At 44.7% G+C, this 27,748-nt stretch overlaps 1 protein-coding gene across 1 annotated transcript; it reads left to right on the top strand.

Moving 5' to 3' along the window:
• Positions 1-1,377: 1,377 nt before the first annotated feature.
• On the top strand, positions 1,378-22,815 carry LOC120050985 (myb-related protein A-like). Its single transcript, XM_038997547.1, has 16 exons — positions 1,378-1,762; positions 7,181-7,280; positions 7,658-7,729; positions 10,632-10,724; positions 12,394-12,614; positions 13,277-13,475; positions 13,572-13,646; positions 14,032-14,142; positions 14,898-15,023; positions 15,063-15,173; positions 18,343-18,674; positions 19,112-19,220; positions 19,418-19,531; positions 19,628-19,732; positions 19,855-20,046; positions 20,425-22,815. Exons 1-16 carry the CDS (start codon positions 1,740-1,742, stop codon positions 20,554-20,556), a joined length of 2,115 nt encoding a protein of 704 aa, XP_038853475.1. The 5' UTR covers positions 1,378-1,739; the 3' UTR covers positions 20,557-22,815.
• Positions 22,816-27,748: the final 4,933 nt, after the last annotated feature.

Raw genomic sequence — 27,748 nt, 5'->3', positions numbered from 1 at the left:
CCAGAAACAAAGACCTTTCTTCTGAAACTCGTCAGTTTATTCTTGTTCTGAGAAATGAAGGCTATACCATGTGAGAAATTGCCAAGAAACTGAAGATCTCGAACAACACTGTGTACTACTCCCTTCACAGAACAGCGCAAACTGTCTCTAACCAGAATAGAAAGAGGAGTGGGAGGCCCCGGTGCACAACTGAGCAAGAGGACAACTACATTAGAGTGTCTAGTTTGAGAAACAGATGCCTCAAGTCCTCAACTGGCAGCTTAGAGGACAACTCTAATGTACTTGTCCTCTTGCTCAGTTGTGCATCGGGGCCTCCCACTCCTCTTTCTATTCTGGTTAGAGACAGTTTGCGCTGTTCTGTGACGGGAGTAGTACACAGCGTTGTTCGAGATCTTCAGCCCATTTTGAGCCTGCAATTGAACCCACAAATGCTGATGCTCCAGATACTCAACTAGTCTAAAGAAGGCCAGTTTTATTGCTACTTTAATCAGCACAACAGTTTTCAGCTGTGCTAACATAATTGCAAAAGGGTTTTCTAATGATCAATTAGTCTTTTAAAATTATTAACTTGGATTAGCTAACACAACGTGCCGTAGGAACACAGGACTGATGGTTGCTGATAATGGGCCTCTGTTTGCCTATGAAGATATTCCATAAAAAATCTGCCGTTTCCAGCTACAATAGTCATTTACAACATTAACAAGGTCTACACTGTATTTTTGATAAATGTAATGTTATTTTAATGGACAAAAATGTGCTTTTCTTTAAAAAACAAGGACATTTCTAAGTGACCCCAAACGTTTGAACGGTAGTGTAGATCCACAATACAGTACATGTAGGCCTACAGTTGCTCAGATCATGTAATGTATGTCACAAAGTATTTGTACACAAGGGGGCAGCAGGACACCATTTGAAATAGAGCTGTCATTCCACGACTGTTATGCTTGCAGAAGGGCACACTGTCTGCCAGCCTCTGTTAATTATTACTACAGTAGGCCTACTGTTTTGTTCTGCATTGAACATAACTTGAATATTGTTGATATTGTAAAAAAAAATGTTATAAATACTTGTCTTTACCTTCATAACGTCTAGATTTTTTCAACAGGTTTGTATGATGATTGTAGAATAGACAGATAAAAAAATATATAAAATAATATAGGTTTTTATCGCCACAATACTTTCGTATTAATTGTCACAATGTTCATTTGCGTTCAAAGCTACAGGCCCTTTTGGAGCGCTCCCCTGATTCTAACCAATCAGGTGCGAGGCCGCCTGCGCAGATTCAAACACCCTTCTAGAAGGAGGCTGGGCGCGAGATTCGGCGGGATCGACAAAAATCTGAATGCGAAAATAACAAAATAGAAGTACAGTGGGAGGGAGAACAGTGTGTAGCCTACAAGGCAGGTTAGCTAACTATATATGTTCACATCCTATTCGATCGGATATTGACATTGCATGCATCGCGGTGACATGCAAAATATAAGGAGATGTGTTTTTATTTACGATTGCACACATTTCCTACAACAAGAAAGAGTTTGACATGAAAGTGAACCGCTAGCTAACCAGCGAAAGTGTGGCGCTGTATTTTAGGCTACTGTCTGAAAATAAACTGGAAGATGACAGACATTGGATTGTATGGATAACTGTCCATAGAGATCATCTAATTCGCTTTTATATGGATTTTAGACCAACTACAAATAGAGGATTTCTTATTTGAAAAGCTTTGATCAGCTGTCATTATGGCCAACATAACGTCGCGCAGGTAGGTGACACATTGCTGCTAAATCTGCAGTTCATTTGGCTGCGTACTAGCTACATTTGAATGGTTTCAGATATGATACAAAAATGTTGCAACAAAATAGCTACAGTAAAGATGCAATTCATAGTGAAACCCATTGCTCAGGCATGGCATTATATTGAGCCAGATGTCACGTTGATCGTTGACACATCAAGAGCACCTGCTCACGGTCACATAACGTGTTAGTTAGATATTGAAATACAGTAAGTAGGCTACAGCAAATTACAGCCTAGTTAGGATTCTAAAGGTGAATTAAAATAGTTGAATCAATTCCATCAATACTTTATTTAGCTGGATGTTTGTGCAAAATGTATGGTTATAGAACAGTCATAAGAGTGCATGTGGCACTCTTCAGTGAATAACCAAAGCATGTCGCGAGCTTGTGAACCAGCACAGCTGTTTGAGTTGCTTATTTTGTAGTAGACTAGGCTATGACCCTTTTGGTCATGATAACTTTGATAAAACAAATAAAAACCGTTGATTTGAGTTGTTCGGGGGTTATGTAACTGCTTTGGTCTGTATTGTATTTTGTTGCTTAATTCAACACCCATTCATTGCCATCTTTCCCCGAACAGAAAACATGGCTGACAGTCTGTGAGATGTGGTCTTGGCTAAAAGAGATCCACCTTTTGTAAAATTAACGTCAAAAGTTAGATTTTTTGGGCATTTTAGCTAACCCTAGCTCTTTTCCTAACCTTAACCTAATTATCCTAACCGGATACGTTAATTCTCCTAACCTGCTGCATTGCTGCGTAAATTCTCCTAACCTGCTACGAAAAGTCAAATGTGACGTTAATTTGACAAAAGTTGGATCCCTTCTAGCCATTACCGTGAGACGTAGCACGAGTAAGACTATTGAACAGATAGAGCACTTGCTATTTTCATCTAAGGCTACAGAAAAAAAATATTAGATGGCCAAGCCCTCTGTTGTTTTAGTATGAACATTATTGTTCAAGGGAAATAAAATAGATGTATTGATTTAGAAAAAAACATAGTCCAACATAGGATTATGATTGTTTTGTGCACCATTCTAACACATTGTGTGGGTACATGTTTGGAAAATCCCCTATAACAGAGAGTCCCATAAAATGGTAAACAGAGAATGCTACTACTGTAGGCTAGGCATCTAAAAGACATCTATTGTTTTCACAAATCAGATTTAGTTTGTTAATTATATATATATGAATACTAATGTATATAGGATAGTCAGAGCACTAATGTATTAATTTATGGATATATTTTCCCTCTGAGGTAAGGCTAGAATGACACAGCTGTGTGTTATTAGTATTTGTGAGTTTGAGCCTGTGATTTTTATTTATTTTACTAGGCAAGTCAGTTAAGAACAAATTCTTATTTTCAATGACAGCCTAGGAACAGTGGGTTAACTGCCTTGTTCAGGGGCAGAATGACAGATTTTTAACTTGTCAGCTCAGGGATTTGATCTTGCAACCTTTCAGTTACTAGTCCAACGCTCTAACCACTAGGCTACCTGCCGCCCCGGATGGCTGAATTAACTATTGATTTATAGGCTGATTGGAGTCTGCTACCTGCCCTTAAACACACAAACATGACAATGACGTCATTTCCGTCTGCACAAACAACTCAGTGGCGTGTGTGTATCCCTCCACCCTCTACCCCCCCTAGACCCTATCCCCTCGGTGTGCCCCATCTGGGGGTGATAGGGGAGGGCCAGGGTGGTGGAGGATGGTCCTCTCTACCTCTCACTCTGCTTTACATTTCACATGGAAGTTCAAGTTTGAATTGAAGAAACCTGTGGGAACACAGTCTACAGAGGCCAATATTTCAGTTATATATTTTATTCACATAATAAATGAGGCATTGAAAAAGCATATGAAGAATATGACACGTTTGATTTAGAAAATATATTTTTGTGCCTTTGCCAACATTGTACACAAATTACGTAGGTATTACACATAGATTAAGATTACTTTAGTAGTCTATGAAGAAGTTGTTTGAGAGAACGTAAGACTCGAAACAGTACTGGCTCAGGCACCTTGGCCAAGTTCTTATATAAGAAATCATACCAATCCCCCTGAGTCGATTTTGAAACTCCTGTTTAATTCAGCCTGGACCGTTAGGTCTGACCTATTAGTTTAGCCACACCCCAGGCCTGCCTCCTTGCAGCACGCGCCCCATGCGCACCACGCACACACTCACTCACTCACTCACTCACTCACTCACTCACTCACTCACTCACTCACTCACTCACTCACTCACTCACTCACTCACTCACTCACACACACACACACACACACACACCTTTATGCCACACACCTAGATACGACAAAGAGCCTGTTTATGTGGGAGCACACACCCTGGGCTCAGACCCACTTCCACCTCTCTTTCCTGTACTGAGGGAATTATGTTGAAATTCAATTGGCATGTCCCAGTCACCACTGAAGAAGCCCTTTCATCACAGGCCAGTACTGAAAACCTGTGGGAGGCCTTGTTTTCCTCACCACAGTGTGTGTGTTCAAATGTGTACGTGTTAGAGTGATTGAATGTGTGTGCATGTGTGTGTGCATCTGCTGTGCTGGTGGCGCATGTGAGTGTGTATTTCAGAGACTAAAACAACAGAGCCATATTTAGGAACTTCATACTTTGACCTTCTTTAGAGAGGGGAGAAAGACTGCTGTAAATCCACCCAACATTTCATCCAAACCAGGAGGATGGCATCAGGCTGAATGTTGTAAAGAAATGCAATGAACAGAGATGAAATTCCTTATTTTACATGTACGAGATGCATGTTAATCCTACAAAATATATTTACAGCACCAGTCAAAAGTTTGTACACACCCACTCAAGGGTTTTTCTTTATTTGTACTGTTTTCTACATTGTAGAATAATAGTGAAGCCAACATAACTATAAAATAACACACATGGAATCATGTAGTAACCAAAAAAAGTGTTAAACAAATCAAAATATAATTTATATTTAAGATTCTTCAAAGTAGCCACCCTTTGCCTTGATGACAGCTTTGTACACTCTTGACATTCTCTCAACCAGCTTCATGAGGTAGTCACCTGGAATGCATTTCAATTAACAGGTGTGCCTTGTTTAAAGTTCATTTGTGGAATTTCTTTCCTTCTTAATGCGTTTGAGCCAGTCACTTGTGTTGTGACAAGGTAAGGGGGTATACAGAAGATAGCCCAAGTCCATATGGCAAGAAACGCTCAAATAAGCAAAGAAAAACGAGAGTCCATCATTACTTTAAGACATGAAGGTCAGTCAATGCGGAGCATTTCAAGAACTTTGAAAGTTTCTTCAAGTGTAGTTGCAAAAACCATCAAGCGCAATGATGAAACTGGCTCTTATGAGGACCGCCACAGGAAAGGAAGACCCAGAGTTACCTCTGCTGCAGAGGATATGTTCATTAGAGTTACCAGCCTCAGAAATTGCAGCGCAAATAAATGCTTCACAGAGTTCAAGTAACAGACACATCTCAACATCAACTGTTCAGAGGAGACTGCGTGAATCAGGCCTTCATGGTCAAATTGCTGCAAAGAAACCACTACTAAAGGACACCAATAATAAGAAGAGACTTGCTTAGGCCAAGAAACACGAGCAATGGACATTAGACCGGTGTAAATCTGTCCTTTGGGCTGATGAGTCCAAATTTGAGATTTTTGGTTCCAACCGTCGTGTCTTTGTGAAACGCAGAGTAAGTGAACGGATGATCTCCGCATGTGTGGTTCCCACCGTGAATTATGGAGGAGGTGTGATGGTGTGGAGGTGCTTTTCTGGTGACACTGTCAGTGATTTATTTAGAATTCAAGGCACACTTAACCAGCATGGCTACCACAGCATTCTGCAGCGGTATGCCATCCCATCTGGTTTGCATTTAGTGGGACTATCATTTGTTTTTCAACAGAACAATGACACAACACCCCTCTAGGGCTCCTTCAAGACTGTTGCAAAAACATTCCAGGTGAAGCTCTTGAGAGAATGCAAAGAGTGTGCAAAGCTGTCATCAAGGCAAAGGGTGGCTACTTTGATGAATCTAAAATATTGTTTGATTTGTTTAACACTTTTGGTTACTAAATGATTCCATATGTGTTATTTTGTAGTTTTGATATCTTTACTATTATTCTACCATGTAGAAAATAGTAAAAAAAATAAAGAAAAACCCTTGAATGAGTAGGTGTGTCCAAACTTTTGACTGGTACTGTATATCTAAACGTTCCCACCACGTTGTGCTCTTCTGAATGCAGCCCCTGTCCTTCAGTCTCTGGGATTGTATGGGACTGTGGCTGGCCTTGGAATCAGTCAATTGCATGTAGGCCCATATTATGTTACTGTGCTGTGATACTATCTAACTTCAGACTCTTATTTGACAATATCAGGAATGCAATGAGACCAATAGCTCAGTATATCTCTGTTGACAGCTGTGGTGTAGCTTTATCACATAGCTCTGTTTCTGGTGCGTCTCAGCCGTTGGAACAGTGTCAGTGTGAACTTACAGGTTAGGTTTGCTCTGTGATTACTCTGGGTATCCACTGTCCTCAACCCTCCTCCCTGTCTGTTTATTAGATGTTCTACCCCTGGCACAACGTGACGCCATGAAGGAAGTGTTGCCCAGCAACAAGACATTTCTATGGACAGAGCTAAGTGTGCACAACTACTTTCTCTGTGTCCAGTATTACAGCTTTTTGCTGTCTGAGAAGTTACAAGTCTTGATTAAATCTAATAGATTGTGAGTTATAGGTGTTTAAGTTGGCCCTATTTTCCTAAAATCAACACTCGAGGCAAAAAGGGACAGTTGTGTGAAGGTGGATTTGCCCCAAAAAAGGCAGCAGTTGTTTCACTATACCCAATAAGACTAGCTTTTACCCTTTTACCACCTAGGTATAGAGGCAGTCTGCCACAGTCATGGTTGGCATCATAATGCCTAATCTAGCAGGGAACAAGGGACGGCTAGGCTACTCTAATTATGGTCAGGAATGTTCTGTTTAATATGAGTCTCAACTCTGTTTCCGTCTCTGCACGCCACGCACACGTACTGAGACTGAGACTACTGCCAATCCTGCTTCACCATGAATGACTATGCCTGCTCGATCCATTGACTTCTGATTCAGTTTGAAATTGGACGGTTATTTGTAATTGGCTATCAGTGGGTTGGCGCTGTATGTGACTCATTTGTGGCATGAGTGATGTCTTGTTCCTGCTTGTGTCTTTTTATGTTTTATTGATGTCACTAGTTCTGAGTCCACCCTGTAATATTGTGTCATGATTATGTCAATGCTCTTGTTTTACCTAAGTGGCTGTGTTGATTAGTGATTGACTATAATGAAATGTGAAAAGAGTAATAAATAAGAGTATCTCTCTCTCTTTCCTCTACCTCTCCATCTCTCCTTTTTCAGTGAGTCTGAGGATGAAGATCTACACTCCACAGATCCTGAAAGTAAGGACAAGAGCAAAGACAAGAAGATACTGTGCAAAGTCAAATGGTCTCGCGATGAGGTAGGCTAATTCTATAAGAGGCATATGAGTGGGCCAGTTTGGTCAAGTGTGCTAGTTAGTTTATTGCTCTCACTGTTTAACCATTATTTATTGTATCTGTCTTACATTGTTTTAGTGTTCAAATGGATTGAGAATAGCATGTGCGTGAAATTGTGCTGTGGTCCAACAGTCTGTTTGTTTATAAATGTATTGTCTGCAGCAATCTGCTGCTATTCTATTGCATGATATGTAGGAAGCCCTATTGTGTCCCTAAAAAAAGTGTAAAGGGCGTTAACCTTATGGAAGCACTGAGGATGAAGGGAGTGTCTCAGGAAGGTTGGCTCCTGACTGTCTCTCTCTGCCCCCCCCCCCCCCCCCCCCCCCTCTTCTCGCTGCAGGACGAGAGGCTGAAGAAGTCAGTGGAGCAGCATGGAGCAGACTCCTGGAAATTAGTAGCTAATAATTTTCCAGTAAGTAAAACATTTTTTCTCCTTAATCATTACACACTGTTAGAACATGGTGTTAAAATACAAAGCTTTCTGTAATAAGCACAGTAACACACTAACAAAAATCAGGTCTATATATTGATGATATGTAATAGTGATGGGGGAAAATGCAGGAAAACTGTAATCTGTTTTACCTCATTTCTACCAACATCACCTGTGCAATTAGAGGTGAAAAAAATATACCTTTACTCCACACACATAGCTCTCTCTCGCCCTCCATTTGGCAAATCTGACCATAACTCTATCCTCCTGATTCCTGCTTACAAGCAAAAACTCCTCAAACAGCAAGTACCTGTGACCCGCTCAATACGGAAGTGGTCCGATGAATCGGGTGTTAAGCTGCAGGACTGTTTCGCTATCACAGATTGGAATATTTTCTGGGATTCATCTGGTGGCATTGAGGAGTTTACCACATCAGTCACCCGTTTCATTAATAAGTGCGTCAACGACGTCGACCCTACAGTGACTGTACGCGCATATCCCAACCAGAAGCCATGGATTACAGGCAACATCCGCACTGAGCTAAAGGCTATAGCTACCGCTTTGATTGAGCGGGGCACTAACCTGGCCGTTTATAAGAAATCCCGCTACGGCCTCTGATGAACCATCAAACAGGCAGAGCGTCAATACAGGACTAAGATCGAATTCTACTACACCAGCTCTGAAGCTCGTCGGATGTGGCAGGGCTTGCAAACTATCATGGATAACAAAGGGAAACTCAGTCTCAAGCTGCCCAGTGACACAAGCCTACCCGACGAGCTAAATGCCTTCTATGCTCACTTCAAGGCAAGGAGCACTGAAACATGCATGAGAGCACCAGATGTTCCGGGCGGCTGTGTGACCATGCTCTCCGTGGCCGATGTGAGTAAGACCTTTAAACAGGTTAACATTCACAAGCACGCAGGGCAAGATGGATTACCAGGACGCGTACTCAGAGCATGTGCAGACCAGCTGGCAAGTGTCTTCACTGACATTTTCAACCTCTCCCTGATCCAGTCTGTAGTACCTACATGTTTCAAGCAGACCACCATAGTCCCTGTCTAAATGACTATTTCCCCTTAGCACTCACATCTATAGCCTTGAAATGCTTTGAAAGGCTGGTCATGGCATACATCAACACCATCATCCCAGACACCCTGGATGACGCAATATCTATTTCACCCCATACTGCCCTTTCCCACCTGGACAAAAGGAACACCTATGTGAGAATGCTGTTCATTGTCTACAGCTCAGCGTTCAACACCATAGTGCCCTCCAAGCTGATCACTAAGCTAAGGACCCTAGGACTGAACGCCTCCCTCTGCAACTGGATCCTGGACTTCCTGATGTGCCGCCGCCAAGTGGTGAGGGTAGGCAGCAACACATCCTCCACGCTGACCCTTAACACGGGGGCCCTTTAGGGGTACATGCTTAGTCCCCTCCTGTACTTCCTGTTCACCCACGACTGTGTGGCCGCGCACGACTCCAACACCATCATAAGTTTGCTGACAAAACTACGGTGGTAGGCCTGATCACTGACGACGATGAGACAGCCTATAGGGAGGAGATCAGAGACCTGGTAGTGTGGTGCCAGGACAACAACCTCTCCCTCAACGTCAGCAAGACAAAGGAGCTGATCGTGGACTACAAGAAACGAAGGGCCGAGCACGCCCCCATTTACATCGACGGGGCTGTAGTGGACCAGGTCCACATCACTAAGGACCTATCATGGTCCAAACACACCAACACAGTCGTGAAGAGGGCACGACAACGCCTCTTTCCTCTCAGGAGGCTGAAAAGATTTGGCATGGGCCCTCAGATCCTCAAAATGTTCTACAGCTGCATCATTGAGAGCATCTTGACTGGCTGCATCACCGCTTGCTATGGAAACTTACTGGCATCCGATCACAAGGCGCTACAGAGGGTAGTGTGTACGGCCCAGTACATCACTTGGGCTGAGCTCCCTGCCATCCAGAACCTCTATACCAGGCAGTGTCAGAGGAAGGCCCTAAAAATTGTCAAAGACTCCAAGCACCCAAGTCATAGACTGTTTTCTCTGCTACCGCACAGTAAGCGGTACCGATGCAAAGACTGCTAAATAGTTAGTTAAATAGTTAACCAAATAGCTAGCCGGACTATCTGCATGGACCTTTTGCGCAAACATCACATATGCTGCTGCTACTGTTTAACCATCTGTCACTTTATTCCTAGTATATGTACATATCTACCTCAATTACCTCATACCCCTGCACATTGACTCAGTACTGGTACCTCTTGTATATAGCCAAGTTATCATTACTCATTATGTATCTATTATTACTTTTATTATTACGTGTTTTACTTTTCTACTATTTCTCTATTTTCTTTCTCTCTGCATTGTTGGGAGGGGCCCGCAATTAAGCATTTCACTGTTAGTCCACACCTGTTGTTTACGAAGCTTGTGATGAATAACATTTTATTTTATTATCTGGATAAGAAAAGTGATATGACAAGTGACACTCACAGGTGTTGTGTGAGGTGGGGTTATTTGTAGTACTCTCAGGTGTTGTGTGAGGTGGGGTTATTAGTGGTACTCACAGGTGTTGTGTGAGGTGGGGTTATTAGTGGTACTCACAGGTGTTGTGTGAGGTGGGGTTATTAGTAGTACTCACAGGTGTTGTGTGAGGTGGGGTTATTTGTAGTACTCACAGGTGTTGTGTGAGGTGGGGTTATTTGTAGTACTCCCAGGTGTTGTGTGAGGTGGGGTTATTTGTAGTACTCACAGGTGTTGTGTGAGGTGGGGTTATTAGCAAGTGTGTGTACGTGAATATGATAACTCAGGGGGGGACAGCTGCAGGTGGGTTTGTGTGTTAATGAGGTGTTGTGCTCTGCGTTGTGTCTGTCACAGGGGAGGACAGATGGCCAGTGTCAGCACCGCTGGCAGAAGGTGCTCAACCCAGAGCTGGTGAAAGGACCCTGGACAAAAGAGGAGGATCAGAAGGTAAGTGGAGATGGGAGTTACCCCAACCTGGGATGGGGGGGGGGCTGGAAAAAGAAGTAGATTAAGAGCTAGAGAGAACATGTATTGTTCTGAATTTTATTGGAGCGGCTCGTTGATAACACAATACAAACAAGCTGCAGGATGAACATCACAGACCTTTATTTTGTTGTAACTTGAAACATTGAAAGGAACATATAGTACACACGTTCCTCTCCCACTCTCTATCCCTGTGTGTAGCCCATAGGCCCTGCAGTAGTTTTCATTGGCTGTGCATACGACTCACTACCTCATGCTTTAGAACAACCAAAGCTCTCCAAGTTTCCCTGGTCCTGAGCCCCTCCTCAGCCAGGCTTTAGGGTCATATCTCTCATAGTTGGAAGGTGAACAATACATTCCTTAAATAGAACTACATGATGCCTCGCCTACTGGAATGTCAAGATTGATATTTTGTTCCTCCAACATCTAGGCCTCACATCACAACACGCCAGTGATAGTATTGTTCTGGCTTGCCCTTAGTGACATGCTAGAAGTAAGATATTCAGGAAGCTAATAGCACTGGGTAGTGTGGGCCTGCTAAGAGATGACAAAACATGTTTGGCTCCATGACAGAAGTGTTGTGGCAACTAGTTCTACTTCTTCAGCTGCATTCTTGACATTGTCTAGTGTTGCCAATGATGATGTGGCACCTCTGTTTGTGCGGTAATGGCATATATCCCTCCAGTAATAGATACTATACAGTATGCCAGGGGTCGGGAACAGGCGGCGTGATTCCCTCCAGTAATAGATACTATACAGTATGCCAGGGGTCGGGAACAGGCGGCGTGAATCCCTCCGGTAATAGATACTATACAGTATGCCAGGGGTCGGGAACAGGCGGCGTGATTCCCTCCAGTAATATATACTATACAGTATGCCAGGGGTCGGGAACAGGCGGCGTGATTCCCTCCAGTAATAGATACTATACAGTATGCCAGGGGTCGGGAACAGGCGGCGTGATTCCCTCCAGTAATAGATACTATACAGTATGCCAGGGGTCGGGAACAGGCGGCGTGATTCCCTCCAGTAATAGATACTATACAGTATGCCAGGGGTCGGGAACAGGCGGCGTGATTCCCTCCAGTAATAGATACTATACAGTATGCCAGGGGTCGGGAACAGGCGGCGTGAATCCCTCCGGTAATAGATACTATACAGTATGCCAGGGGTTGGGAACAGGCGGCGTGATTCCCTCCGGTAATAGATACTATACAGTATGCCAGGGGTCGGGAACAGGCGGCGTGATTCCCTCCAGTAATAGATACTATACAGTATGCCAGGGGTCGGGAACAGGCGGCGTGATTCCCTCCAGTAATATATACTATACAGTATGCCAGGGGTCGGGAACAGGCGGCGTGAATCCCCCACACCTCCCTGTATGTTCCCAAGTATTCCCACAAATAAAAAAAGAGACGTGATCATGTCTCAATGTTATTAATGTATGAAATTATTGTTATTTTCAAATACAATCACTTTTTGGGCTTAGTTGTGGTCAATTTGCAGTGTACAAATTATTCTAAATATGTTGTCCCGTGGCTGAATCTAGTTGCCTACCCCTGCAGTATGCATATTTTTTAAGTCCAGAGGATTGCATTGTAAGAAGTCCCTGTCTTCTTTACTCCTGTGTGTATAGGTGATTGACCTGGTTCATAAATATGGCCCCAAGCGCTGGTCGGTGATTGCTAAGCACCTGCAAGGGCGGATCGGGAAGCAGTGCCGTGAGCGCTGGCACAACCATCTGAACCCTGAGGTGAAGAAGTCCTCCTGGACCAAGGAAGAGGACAGCATCATCTACCAGGCCCACAAACGCCTGGGCAACCGCTGGGCCGAGATCTCCAAGCTGCTGCCTGGAAGGTAACGGAATGATATACCGTACATCTCTTTGCCTGAGTTAGTGGGTGGTTACATCTCAATAGAGTAAAAGTGGGTGGTTACATCTCAATAGAGTAAAAGTGGGTGGTTGCATCTTAATAGAGTAAAAGTGGGTGGTTACATCTCAATAGAGTAAAAGTGGGTGGTTGCATCTCAATAGAGTAAAAGTGGGTGGTTGCATCTCTAGAGTAAAAGTGGGTGGTTGCATCTCAATAGAGTAAAAGTGGGTGGTTACATCTCAATAGAGTAAAAGTGGGTGGTTACATCTCAATAGAGTAAAAGTGGGTGGTTGCATCTCAATAGAGTAAAAGTGGGTGGTTGCATCTCAATAGAGTAAAAGTGGGTGGTTACATCTCTAGAGTAAAAGTGGGTGGTTGCATCTCAATAGAGTAAAAGTGGGTGGTTACATCTCAATAGAGTAAAAGTGGGTGGTTACATCTCAATAGAGTAAAAGTGGGTGGTTGCATCTCAATAGAGTAAAAGTGGCTTCCCTTCTTCTCCTGGTCAGCTTTCCTTCATATTTCCTACACCTACAGTATAGTAGTATCTGGTCCCATAACCAAAGGTGTAAGGCTAAGGGCAAAAGCGTAGGTTTTGTTAGGTTTTTGGACAGATCTAAAGTATTTGAACAACCTCCCTTATAGGACGGACAACTCCATCAAGAATCACTGGAACTCCACCATGAGGAGGAAAGTGGAGCACGAGGGGTACCTCCAGGACGGCTGCAGGGGATTCAGCTCAGAGCACGGGGGGTTGAAGCGACGCCACCACAGACCCTGTGTCCCCCAACCAGACACCCCCCATGGTGGGCACAGCCCTCTGGGCATGGCTGGACCAACTCAGGTGAGAGGCCTCTCAGACACTTCTGTTGCGTTTCATTCAAACAAGGTTTATTGGCATATTGAAAGGATCAGTGTTGAATGTTCCTGTGTGTTGTAGCTTGGGGGTTACCTCTATAGCCCTCACTGTGGCCAGCTGATGGACAGCCTCCCAGACTCCTCCAGCTACTTATCGGTGAGTGACCTGTCCTTTACAGCTGGCCAAGAGTCCGATATGTTGTTTGACTCAAAAGCTCAAGGTTTGGACTGAAGCATGGAGCTAATCAGTAGAAGTGTCTTCCAATCCTGTCCACTTTACCATCCCTTTTTTATACCTTTCCACCGTACTAACTTCAGTTTGTATTAATCACTCTCTGAATCAAACAACTAAATGACCTGCCTGGATTCCTGTTTCTTCTCTGTGTCTTTAACAAATGTGTGGTTTGGTGTTAATCAGAGTAAGCCTGAGTCTGATATGAGTCATTTGTGAGTAAATTTGTTCTCTCCTTCCTTCTTTCCCTGCCTACCTTTTCTTCACTCCCTCCGTCCACTCCTCTCCTTCCCGTGTGTGTTTACTCCAGCCGTCCTGCCATGACGATCCAGACAAAGAGCAGAGAATTAAGGAGCTTGAGCTGCTGCTTATGTCAGCAGAGACCGAGGTCCGGAGACAGGCCCAGTGCCGAGGCCCATGTGTAAGACACACTCTCAGTGTGTATGTGTGTGATGATGTAGCCTAGTCCACTTGAGCTCGTAGTTATGCTGTAGTGATGTCATAGTAGCCTACCCATCTCACCCCTCTCCCCACACTCCCGTTACGCTTCGTAGTTCTACCCCTCCCATCCCCATTTTCAGTGCTTCCTGCCATCTCGCCATGCGGCCGCCACCATTAACCTCCCCTCACTCCCTCCAGCCTCCTTACCTCCAGCCTCCTCCAGCCTCCTATCTGCACGGTGTCACTTCAGCCAGCGGTTTGGAACCAAACATGTGTTTCCCCCTTTTTCTTCTTCTTTTTTAAACCTTTTCCCTTCTTTCACCACACCACTGTGGCTTCCATAGCAGAATCCCCCACTCGTTGTCTTTCTTCATTCATCTATTCACTCCATCCATTTATCTCATTTTAACCTGCGTTACAGAACAAACTATTATGATGATGTCAGTGGTTCAGATTTTAAATGATAAATATCTTGGTGTGTTACAACACATGCCTACCACTGACTTCTCAATGAGGTTCAATGACGTTTTAGACTGAGGGAACAAGTTTGGGTGTTGGGAGACTTTTGGGTATGAATTTTGTTACATTGCCTTGTCGTCTAAACTTGATTGAACTTCCTTGAAACGTCATAACTTCATTCATTGGGAGTTTTCCGAACCCAGTCAGACTTACTGTCCTGGTTGGTGTCCAACCCCACCATCAGCAGCACCCTAACCCCAGTCTCTTCTCTCTCAGAGTGTGGAGCGTTACTCCAGCTGGGCAGACAGTGTGTCAGATGACACCATGACCACCAGCAGCAGCAGTCTGGAGGATCAGGCTGAGGGAGGCTGGAGGCTGGCAGAGGAAGGCCAAGGGCCACCAGTGGAGCTGGCTGAGGGGGGCTGGAGGGGGGCAGAGGAGGGCCAGCACCATGTCTCCCCCAGTAAGTTCCTGGCTGTGGAGGCTAGTTCTGTGCTCTCCACCCTGCAGACCATCCCCGAGTTCGCAGAGACCATGGAGCTCATCGACTCGGTGAGTGTGTGTAGATCAGACACGGAGCCAGGATAAGGTGACTAGGGGGGCAGATCAGAGCCAGGATAAGGTGACTAGGGGGGTAGATCAGACCCAGAGCCAGGATAAGGTGACTAGGGGGGCAGATCAGAGCCAGGATAAGATGACTAGGGGGGCAGATCAGAGCCAGGATAAGATGACTAGGGGGGCAGATCAGAGCCAGGATAAGATGACTAGGGGGGCAGATCAGAGCCATGATAAGGTGACTAGGGGGGGCAGATCAGAGCCAGAGCCAGGATAAGGTGACTAGGGGGGCAGATCAGACCCAGAGCCAGGATAAGGTGACTAGGGGGGCAGATCAGATCCAGAGCCAGGATAAGGTGACTAGGGGGGCAGATCAGACCCAGAGCCAGGATAAGATGACTAGGGGGGCAGATCAGACCCAGAGCCAGGATAAGGTGACTAGGGGGGCAGATCAGACCCAGAGCCAGGATAAGGTGACTAGGGGGGCAGATCAGACCCAGAGCCAGGATAAGATGACTAGGGGGGCAGATCACACCCAGAGCCAGGATAAGGTGACTAGGGGGGCAGATCACACCCAGAGCCAGGATAAGGTGACTAGGGGGGCATTTGAAATCGGTGAGGGGGCACAATTTTGGCGGGTTATTGCATTGGAATTATATTGAATTCTGCTTATATCACAATAAACAAAGTTCAAATGCCGAAACTCCGAGACCCTTGATTGAGTGCTTTTGAAGTGACAGGTTGGCACAAAATCTGTATCTCCGCTTCGCTGTATCAGTACAATGGACAGCTCCGTTTTGGTAATGAATATAGGCTACAAGATAGATAGGGTAACTCACCTATTACACACTATGTGAATGCAGCCGTACACACAGCTGTCTTACCAAAATAATGCAAACTAAATGCTGAAAGGAGTAACCTAGTTTTTCATGCATGCAAAACAAAAATACTGAAAAGCAGTTTAGCTTAGAGTATGGACACAACTGCAAATGAGAACGAATGAATGTGAACAGAACAGCGAAGTAGTAGGCCTAGTCAACAAAATATCAGATGGATAAAAGCATGACACAATCTATATTTAGGCTAGTTACATTTGGACTTTTTTACCTTTATTTTTTACCTTTATTTAACCAGGAAGGGCTCATTGAGATTTGAAATATTTTTTTCAAGAGCGTGCTGGCCCTGATAGGCAGCACCGAGTCATTACACAATTACAGACAGACAACCTGAACACTACAAGTCATCTAGTTAAACCATAGAAGTCACAGGAGTATAACGAAATCATAAAACAGAAAATTAAAAACATTGACAGGTCAAGGAATCAGCTCAAAATCCTTCATCAATGATTTAAAAACACCAATCGGGACAAGTTCTTCCAGTTGAAAACTATTTTGTAAGGCGTTCCAAACGGATGGCGCAAAGTACATAAAAGCCCTTTTACCAAATTCAGTTCGGACATTTGGAATAGTTTAGCAGGATAAAGTCTTGTGAACGAAGAGAGTACTCACCACATTTCTGAGGAATAAAAATGGCTTTGTAAATAAAAGTATACGAGCCTACGAGTGACTAGAGAAGGCCAGCCAACCCTGGTATATAAAGTGCAGTGGTGCGTAAGGGTTTTGTAGTTTAAAATAAATCTCAAAGTGCCATGGTAAAGGGTGTCGATTGATCTCAAACACTGAGCGGAAGCATTCATATATAAAATGTATGTAAACAAACAGTAAACATTAACAGTAAACAAGCACAGTGAAGGCAAATGGAGATCCAAATAACCAAAACACAGCCTCCAGCCTCCTACAGTGAGATGCAGCCATGCACAGGTGTCTCGCCAAATAAATGAACCAATAGGCCCACTTCAAACATGGAAAATCATGGCGCTCATGAGTTCAGCAACACGTTGTGATATGGCACAATACACTTCTGTGGATCAAATTCCACCCACGTAAGCAATGCCAGCCTACCATAAACATGTTTCCAATACAGTACAGTTCCTTTTACAACCACAAAAACCAATAGGCTACCAAGAAAACCAAAAGGCTACCATGAAAACCAATAGGCTACCATGAAAACCAATAGGCTACCATGAAAACCAATAGGCTGCCAAGAAAACCAATAGGCTACCAAGAAAACCAATAGGCTACCATGAAAACCAATAGGCTACCAAGAAAACCAATAGGCTACCATGAAAACCAATATGCTACCATGAAAACCAATAGGCTACCATGAAAACCAATAGGCTACCATGAAAACCAATAGGCTGCCAAGAAAACCAATAGGCTACCAAGAAAACCATCATAGAATGTATCCTATCTATCTCTATGAGGAAACACACCGATATGTAGCTATATCCAGGGGCGTCATTTGGTTTCTTTCATTGGAATTATATTGAATTCTGCAGAAAACTAGTATTCCAGCCATTCTTCCTATGCTATTAAATTAACGTTTTTGGACAGAAAACCTGCAGCTAGGGTAGGATTCTAGGCTAACCTGGGCTGGCTCCTCTGTTCCAAGATCATCAGGAACAGTTGGAGGTTTAGGGGGCTGTGGAGCCATTATCCTGGCGGCACTTATAGAAGGCTGGGTAGGCTTTGCACTCAGCAGCATCATCGCTGCTGGGCTTGGCGGCGGCCTCGTGGTTTGATGCTGCTGCTCATCGTTCTCCTTCTTCTATAGCTTTGTCTGGGTACTTTGGCGAAGCCAATTTCTGATATCCTTTGTGGCAGTGGCAGACTAGCTGGTTCGAGCTAGCTAAATAGGCTAAGGCTAATAACACTAACAGTTTTTACAGCTAGCTAAGGAGCTAACTAAACTCTGTAGTGGTGGGGCGTGAGGCAGAGTTGAGTGAAGCAGCTTCAACGGTAAACCTGAAGGAGTTAAACCTAACCTCCCCAGTGGCTTTCCATAGCCCTATACACACCGCAGCGATCTGTCCATTGTGCTGACACAGCGCAGAGGAGATACAGATTTTTCACCAACCTGTCACTCAATAATGTTTATATAGAGACATAAAACTAAAACTGAGATGGCACAAGTTTCAACTGACGGGGCTAAGCCCTCTTTTCCCCCTTTGTGGAGCAGGGCCCGGTGTAGATGTGTGTGTTTATATATACCAGACCCAGAGCATGAATGTATTGAAAATCCATTGTAGATGTGTCTGGCTCTACAGGACCCTATGGCGTGGAGCGAGGCGGCCAGCTTCGACGTGTCTGAGGCGACGACGCCCCTGAAACAAATACAGGGGAGCTACGTACCCCAGGGGAGGACCACAGAGGGGATGAGGTATACCATTGACCCCTCCAACGACATCTCAACCAAGCACTGTGCCCCCATGGGTCAGCGGAAAGTCCACACCCCGAACCACGTGCCCAGACCAGGCCTGCCATCCCTGGGGAGGAGGAAGAGGACAGAGAGGGGGGACCAGTCCCCTGATAGGAGCCGTGCGTCCTTCTTAGAGTCACCCAGCATCAACTCGCCCAAGAACACCCCCACGAAAGCACTGCCTTTCACCCTCTCCCAGGCAAGCCAGATGCTAGAAATGTGCTCAAGCTAGGGCATGATGGTGCAATGCATCTGGCTCTGGCAGTATAGCTTCTCTTTATAGTCCCCCTTTCTTGTCCATCTCCCATCTCTAACTGTTGTGATCATGTCTTCCTCCAGTTCTTCAACACATCAGGAGGAGAGCATCTGAGCCTGGACAACCCTTCTCTGACCTCCACCCCAGTCTGTGGCCAGAACTATCTCCTCAACACACCCTTCCAGAAAGAGACCACGCCCAAACACCAGAAAGAGAATATGGGGTAAGCGAGTTACAGGTTCCTCCATATTTTCACATTTGATTCATTGGCTAAATTACATGTGTGTGTTTGATGTATTGATCTCATCATCATTACAACAGGTGTTGTAAGAATATCTCTCTTTGTCTCACTCAGTTTCAGGACCCCTAAGATTCATAAGACCATAATGGTTCCGACTCCCAGAACTCCTACTCCATTTAAGAACGCCCTGGCCGCCCAGGAGAAGATGCATGGGCCGCTAAAGATGGTGGTAAGTGTGAAGTTGGTCTAGCTGTGTGTATTTATAATTCACTGTGTGTTCTTATGAGTGTGTGTACTTTGTTACTGTGCTCATATTAATGTGTGTGTGTGTGTGTGTGTGTGTGTGTGTGTGTGTGTGTGTGTGTGTGTGTGTGTGTGTGTGTGTGTGTGTGTGTGTGTGTGTGTGTGTGTGTGTGTGTGTCTCAGCCCCAGCCCCTGGCCTTTCTGGAGGAAGATATCAGGGAGGTGCTGAAGCAGGAGATAGGATCAGACATCTTCACCAGAGAACCACAACCAGACTTCAGGACATGGAAACATAATGTAGGTGTTCATATAACCATGTACAACTAAACTTTTCATGACCTCTGTATGACTTGGTATACAGTCTAACCACAACCTTGTCCCTGACCCTCCCAGGTGGATGGCCCAGCCAGGAAGGTGCGTAAGTCCCTGGTGCTGGACTCCTGGGGGAAAGACTGTCTCAACGTCCAGCTATACCAGGACCAGCTCAATAACGCACTGGTGGGTTCTGGGATATAATCAATCAGACTAATCAGTCAACCAACCAACTAATCAATCAATTCATCAGTCAACCAATGAACCAACCAACTAATCAATGTCTACCCATCCTTGCCCCCCTCCAGGTCCCAGAGGAGAGTTTGTTAACCAGCTCCTTATTGATGACCCCACTCCCGGAGAGAGACAGAGAAGAGCGCCCCTGCCCCCCCTCGTCTGGGAAGGAGGGGTCTTGTGGCCCCCGGCGCCACCTTCCCAGCCCCCGCAAGAGGAAGAACCCCCCCTCGGTCAGAATTTCCCACCACGATTCACCTGGACAGGTACACACAGACATCTCTCTTTGGTGTAACTCCAAACTACCCTTTAAAAAACAAAGCAACACATTTCAAAACAAAACAACACATTTCACTGCCCCTATCTGGTGTATGTAAAAAAACAAAAAATTAAAAAAAACATTTAAATAAATACTAACTTCACATTATTGCTCCTCAGGCGATATATATATAATGATAGGGAGAGGGGAAAGGTTGTCCCTCCAAATTGGACAGTATGTTAGGTACAGCTGGTCCCTTGTCAAAGAAACCTGCCAACTTTTCAGTGATTTTTTTTTATTGAGCATCAAGGTCTTGGTTGTGAGAAGGGGATAGACTAATGCATTGAGATGCGGGAGAGAATAGTCCTCTCTTCTTCTCCTGCAGGTCAACAACCAGTGGGAAGCAGTGGTTTATGGGAAGACGGAGGACCAGCGGATTATGACAGAGCAGGCCCGGCAGTACCTGAGTAGCACCTACACGTCCACCGGCTGCACCTCGAGGGCGCTTGTGCTCTGAGACCTACGTCCCCACACACTACATCTGTCCACGCTCCTTCTCCTAATGACTCTTAACATACTACAATCTGGTGTAGATCTACTCAAATCATTTAGACATTTGTGTATTGATAAGATTGGTAACTGAACACTCAAGTGTACCGCAGAATACTTTACAGAAAAGGTAAGACTGTCGTTTTTCTAGGTCACACTGCTGGTTGTCATAAATTGCTTTGTTTGTCTTTTGAATACACACCAGCCGTTGACCTCCTAGACATGTAACAGGTTTGTACAGATTAGAAATACTCGATTTTCTGCACTAGTTTATAATGTGTTAAAACTGAACAACCTGCACATACAGTAAGTAGCAAGCTGTAGAAATAGTTGTTGTATTACTACTGTAGCAGTGACTGCTTATGAGTTTCATATTGTTAATATATTGTTTAAACAAAAATGAAAAAATACGTTTTATGATGTAACATTACATGTATATGTATATTCAGCTTGTTTGTAGAACTACCCTGTACTGCTAAACCTGTTGTTATGAAGTCTTGAGAGAGAGAGAGAGAGGAGAGAGAGAAAGAGGAAGAGAGAGAGCTGTCAGTATTGCACTACTGAGTAGGGGTTGGCTGCAGAGAAACGGTCAGTGTTGAGGAGGTAACTGGATAGTACAATAAAGTTTCCATTCCAAGGCCATACTTCCCTTTAGCAGTCTCAAATTGAGACTTTTGTTGAATGTATTTCATAGCGTGAAACTGCGAAGAATCTCAAAATGGAAGGGTACCTTTTTTGTTCATTTGTTTGTTTTTATCTTATTTTATTTATTATCTGTTCTCTAAAACTTAGATATTAATATAAGTGTAAATTGAACACATAAAGTTTCCATTAAGAAATGTACCTTTGCTGACAGACAGCCTAAAACCCTTCTGAAACCCTTTGACCTAAGGTCAGTTCTACCACACTGATCCTAGATCAGAATCCAGTTGTCATGTTTGGTACGGACATATAGCGCTCATGTCATCAGTGTGCTAAAGCAAGTATTTTAGTTGAGGTTCTATTTATTCAACGTTTACTAATTTATTTATTTCTAAAGGAAAAATAAATGATCAAATAATTATATTTTCTTTCTATCAGAAAAAGGATTGGGCTACCTTTCAACTAATTTCTACGAATTAGACATAACAAGCGAACATGCACTACCACTAATCTCTTTCATTCAGTCATTCTGTTAACTATCAGATTTAGTTAATAACCATTATAGTGACATCACTGAGTTGTTGATATTGGTAGAACAGTTTCCCCTGGAATCAGAGTTTCTTTGTATTCTCCATAGGTAGTAGCAGGATTCAGTCTCCAACCTCTAATCATAGACAAATTGCACTTTTCTCATCGTTTAAGTGTTGTTTTGTTAATTTGTTTGTGCTCATGACGTAGCTCTTGTTTGTGTTTGTTTCGTTTTTTTAAAATCCAGTGCCATTGGATGAATGTCTCACTACATGTGACTATTGAACACTGACACACAGATGTAAAGACAGAGCTGTTTAAAATCAATTGTTTATAAGTAATAATCACAAGTACAATACAAGGTATTCAACATACAATGAAAGATGAAGCTTTTACGTCTTTATGTGACAATGCGGTCTTCTATGGCTCTGATTGGTTGCCTCTATAATAATAGGGATGCAGCAGAGTATCTATGGTCCCTGTGGTGATGGTTGGTGTCATTTGTTCCGACAGTCTTCCAACTGTTTAGAATGTAGATAATAATGGGGATTATTCAGCATTAAGTGTGTTTGAGAATAAGAAGGGAATCTCCTCAGGAAAGATCAAGTGGAAAGATCATTTATGTTCACCCTCTCTGAACTCCACAGAACCACACTTTCTGAACTTTCTGATTTCCCGACATCTAACAGCTACAGTAAATATGAATATATGTTTGTTCTCTGTTCTGTTGGTTGGTTTGACTTCAGTATGTTGTATGTTTTGTTTGTAACATGTTGTATGTTAACACTTGGACATCTAACCCGAGGCTATGAGGGAATTAACTATATTTATAGTAGCAGTTGTTGTCATAATAATCATGCATGAACAACAAGCAATACATTGGACTTTTCAGTGATCATGTTTTTACTACAACTACAGTAATCACAGACGTAACACTTCCATTATGTCATTTTCAAAGTTTACTGTGTTTTCTGCTGAAATCATAACCAGGTACCATAGAATTCCTGCCAACTGCCATTGTAACCATGTACTTAATATGGAATAATAATAAAATGTTATTGCATTGCGTTTGTGGCTCTTTGTCATTGTGTTATGTAACAGCAATATGATGTTATGATCTTGGTGCACCTCTCTTTAACGCTGCAGTCTTATTCACGTTAAACCTTGTCATCCAAATACCTTCTATCCCTGTTCCCTCCAGTGGAAGGACTCTTCTGTTCCCTGTCCAGTCCTGTCAGGTGGATTAACAGTATCTGTGTATATGTTGCCTGTGGAGTGTGTCAGCTTGGCCTGGGTTCACTATGGACACAATCCCTCTTCCGTGTGTGTGTGGCGGTGTGTGTGTGTGTGTGTGTGTGTGTGTGTGTGTGTGTGTGTGTGTGTGTGTGTGTGTGTGTGTGTGTGTGTGTGGCGGTCTGCTGTCAGCTTGGCCTGGGGTCTGCGGACACGAGTCCCCCTCCGGCAGGACAAGAGGCCTCTCCACAGGGTCAGCTGCTGGCCCTAAAGACGCCCAGTCACCCGTGACTTAATGCCCCCGGGCGCTATTGTCCCCAGGACCTGTTGCTTTTACAGACCCATTCACTCAATTGCCCCCAAGAGGAGGGGCACAAGGCCTGGCGACTTGCCTTCTGCTGGGGCAGCATCAACAGTACAGACAAACGTGCACACAAATATCCACTAGATCAATCTGTTTCTTGTCTGGGCAGGACTTGAGCTATTGTTGCTTTCAGATGGTCTGGACTGGCTTGAGACATGTCAAAGGCTTACTGCCTCTTAATTGGTTGTTGGCATCAGCCTGTAAAGCCTTGTGTTTACTGAGTGTATTGTTTTGGTCCTGCATAGGGCACTCCTTATTGACTTAGCTTGGCCTCACATGCACCTGTTGGGTATCAGTACAGACATGTGTACTATACAGACGTGTGTACTATACAGACGTGTGTACTATACAGACGCGTGTACTATACAGTGTATTGACAGGCATCTATTTTAGTAGTACTGTAGCACATCAATCAATGGGTAAAGCATTTAGTGATTTGAGAGAAGTATGTTTTACTTCAATTAAATGTACATACTGTTTCAAGTCATTATGTTGTACAGTCCTCACACTTTGCTGTGTGTATTGGTGTTCAATGCAGAGAGCTCCAGGAGCAGCAAGGGTCCTTTCCCCTCCACACACACACACACACACACACACACACACACACACACACACACACACACACACACACACACACACACACACACACACACACACACACACACACACACACACACACACACACAGCCAGCCTTTGTGTATGCCAGACAGCAGATGGCAGCCATTATAGCACTGACAGGGCAGTCATCTGGCAGGCACCCTGTTGGTGTCCTGCTGAACACACAGCACCACTGAGGGGATGAGACACTTTAGGCGGGAAAAACAAATTGTGTGTGTGTGTGTGTGTGTGTGTGTTTTGGACCCTTTCTGCTGTAAATAGGTCCTAGTCTCCAGTTCCCCTGTGAATGTTAGTGCTGTGAGGTTAAACAGGCTCACTAATGAACAGCAGTACCTAACTGGTATACTAGAGGAGCCTGCTGCCTGACTACACTGTTAGCAACAAACAACAGATTCACAATGAGGGGCGATACAATACACTGGACTGGGTTGGTCTGCGTTTCTTTCTGGGTGTATCTGAGGTGTAACTGGAGCCTGTGTGTGTGTGTGTCTGTGTGTGTGTGTGTGTGTGTGTGTGTGTGTGTGTGTGTGTGTGTGTGTGTGTGTGTGTGTGTGTGTGTGTGTGTGTGTGTGTGTGTTTACTCAAGGGGTCCTGGTTGAATGGGCATGGAAGACAGTGTATGAGGGGTACAGACTGTGTTCACCGGGGGTGGGGCAGGGCTCAGCACTCTCCTGCATAGCATCTGCTGCTCCACAGGTGAGGAGGAGAAAGAACAGGTGTCAGGCAGGTGAACACCCCCCCCTCTACACACCAGCCCTCTGGGCCTCTAGACTCTATGAGAGTAGGGCCTCTGTCACTCTGTGTGTAGCTGTCACTGTCCCCACTGGATGTCAACCACAATAATCCACATAGCAAGGATTTATTCCAGGAGTTAGAGAGAGGCAGAGTTTGACCCTGGATTAAAGATAATTAAAGCACTGATTGAATGAATGAATGGATGAAGGAGAGTAGAGAGAGGAGAGGCCAGTCAGAGGGGGAAAGCTGCTCCTCTCTCAGAGGCGCTAAGCCTTTCTCAGCAGATGGCTGTGGCGGACAGGCCTCCAGCATCAAACATCCTATATCACATACTAAGAAATCAGGAAGATGTGCGAGGGAACACCAAGATGTTGGAAAACTGTTCAGACACTATTTCTGCTTCCATCTCAACAACACAGAGGTTCAGACTGACCATGCAACTAGTCATAAATTACAGGATGGCTTTTGGCTTTGGTGTTTTTTTAAACGCTTACCTTTTAAACCAGCATTCCCCGTAGTTAGCATTATTGCTTGCTAATGCCATAATCTCACATATCAGGCAGGGATATGGTCCTTGTTAGAATAGATCTGATCTAAATGTATCAATGGACACATCACTGGGCTGGTGGATGTGGTGTCTAAATCTAATAGAGGTCAAGGTTAGGATTAGGATTAGAGAGTTGGAGCTTTAGTCCTTCCAAAGGATACATTCCACAGCGTTGCCCTTTCAAAGGATACATTCTACAGCGTTGCCCTTTCAAAGGATACATTCTACAGCGTACTCCAGTCGTGGCCATGCTGGGAGGTACCACTGAAGACTGTGTGGAGCCCAGAGAGAGCTGTTTTACCATTGCCTGGGCAACCTTCACAATAATGATGCCATTTCCTTTGGCAGTGCCTTTCAACACGCCTCAATCACACATCCTCTCACTTCACAGGGCTTTTTTCAGCTCCTTTGAATGGGAGACTCTTGCCGTGGTACATGCTGTAGTGGAATATGTTACTAACTAGAATGAAGGGATATCAGCCGCAAGTACGGGTTTGATTATTTTTAGGAAAAATACATTCTTGGCTGATGTTGGGTTTTACACAAATTAAATTTAACAATTTATAGTCAAAAGGAAATATATCAATGATTTAGTGCTGCTCTGGAACGCCGTAGTTGCAGAGAATACAGCCTAATATGGATGACAACATGGAACAGAAAGCTCAGGCAGACTCATGGAACAGAAAGCTCAGGCAGACTCATGGAACAGAAAGCTCAGGCAGACTCATGGAACAGAAAGCTCAGGCAGACTCATGGAACAGAAAGCTCAGGCAGACTCATGGAACAGAAAGCTCAGGCAGACTCATGGAACAGAAAGCTCAGGCAGACTCATGGAACAGAAAGCTCAGGCAGACTCATGGAACAGAAAGCTCAGGCAGACTCATGGAACAGAAAGCTCAGGCAGACTCATGGAACAGAAAGCTCAGGCAGACTCATGGAACAGAAAGCTCAGGCAGACTCATGGAACAGAAAGCTCAGGCAGACTCATGGAACAGAAAGCTCAGGCAGACTCATGGAACAGAAAGCTCAGGCAGACTCATGGAACAGAAAGCTCAGGCAGACTCATGGAACAGAAAGCTCAGGCAGACTCATGGAACAGAAAGCTCAGGCAGACTCATGGAACAGAAAGCTCAGGCAGACTCATGGAACAGAAAGCTCAGGCAGACTCATGGAACAGAAAGCTCAGGCAGACTCATGGAACAGAAAGCTCAGGCAGACTCATGGAACAGAAAGCTCAGGCAGACTCATGGAACAGAAAGCTCAGGCAGACTCATGGAACATTATTTGGCTGAAGTAAACACAGTTAGCTTCATAAAATATAGTCATAAATCTGATCCCTCTTTGACTATTAATGAAATACTTTCCCCCCCTATTCAACCCCTCAATTTACGGCTTGCTTAATGTCACATCTTAATCCCGGAAAATGTATATACAGTACACCATTGATATTTCTTGAACACTTTACAGAGGAGGCAGGGAAGTAGTTACCCTCACTCCAGCTCTTCAATGATGCAGCCAACAGTTCAGCCATAGACTAGCATCAGTGATGTAACTATGGCAACCCTACCTGGCCCCATTGGGGGTGGGCACAAAATGTAGTCACTTTTCAAAAATATCCCACCGCTATACCCAATCTCCTCCTCTCTCCTCCCTCCTTTCCCCTCTTGTGCCTGTTTCTCTCCCCACACACACCACCGTCCATCGTAGCATCTTAGTCGGCCATGTAGCCCGTGTTGCTGGACCCATGACAATCACTCCTCCGACGGTGCTTGGATAGGATCCTGTGGAGGAAGCTTGGGGAGCTGTGTGCCTGTGGCTGGGGTTGGGGCAGGGGCTGGGGCAGCCTGTTAGGGAGAGAGATCTGGGACTTCAGTATCAGGATGGGGCCCTCTCTCTCCCCCTCGGCCCCCCCGGCCCCCTCCGGCCCCCCTCCTGCCGCTGCTCTGCTGGCTCTGCGGAGGGCCTGCAGCCTGAGTGCGCTGGAGAACAAAGAGGACACAACAAACACAAAGGACATGTTTATTCCCGCTGACCCAAATTCCAGCGCTCAGCGCAGACAAGACAAGCGCAGGGCTGTTCAGGGGGCTCGTTCTGAGTGTGTGTGTGTGTGTGTGTGTGTGTGTGTGTGTGTGTGTGTGTGTGTGTGTGTGTGTGTGTGTGTGTGTGTGTGTGTGTGTGTGTGTGTGTGCAGGCTGTTGCAGCTCAAGGAGCTACGTTCACCTCTACACACATTAGGAGGGACCTAAGTCACACAGCACAACTAAAATGTATAATCTTGGATCATCTCTTAAACAACATCCAACTACTGTTTACATTTCCACGTTCACTGAGGGCACTTCAGTCAGATTATACAGACAGTTCTGCTCCACTGTTTGACATTATGAAACACAATATTTTTTGAGGGAAAGAGGGAGCCCTCATCTACTCCCCTGAACGCAGGTCTGTGACTGTGAGCCCCCACTGTGGTCCAGTGTGTGAGGGAGCAGCAGTGC

The sequence above is a fragment of the Salvelinus namaycush genome, chromosome 7 (genome assembly GCF_016432855.1).
Source record: "Salvelinus namaycush isolate Seneca chromosome 7, SaNama_1.0, whole genome shotgun sequence".
Classification (NCBI taxonomy): domain Eukaryota; kingdom Metazoa; phylum Chordata; class Actinopteri; order Salmoniformes; family Salmonidae; genus Salvelinus; species Salvelinus namaycush.
The sequence above is the reverse complement of the archived record's forward strand: the minus strand, read 5'-3'. Positions and strand labels throughout refer to the sequence as shown.

Bases quoted from the DNA above. Each gene is read 5' to 3' on its own strand.
- LOC120050985 (XM_038997547.1), top strand. From the start codon at position 1,740: ATGGCCAACATAACGTCGCGCAG. The intron at 13,647-14,031 runs GTGAGTGACCTG...TGTTTACTCCAG, and splicing joins ACTCCTCCAGCTACTTATCG to CCGTCCTGCCATGACGATCC. The intron at 19,532-19,627 runs GTAGGTGTTCAT...TGACCCTCCCAG, and splicing joins TCAGGACATGGAAACATAAT to GTGGATGGCCCAGCCAGGAA.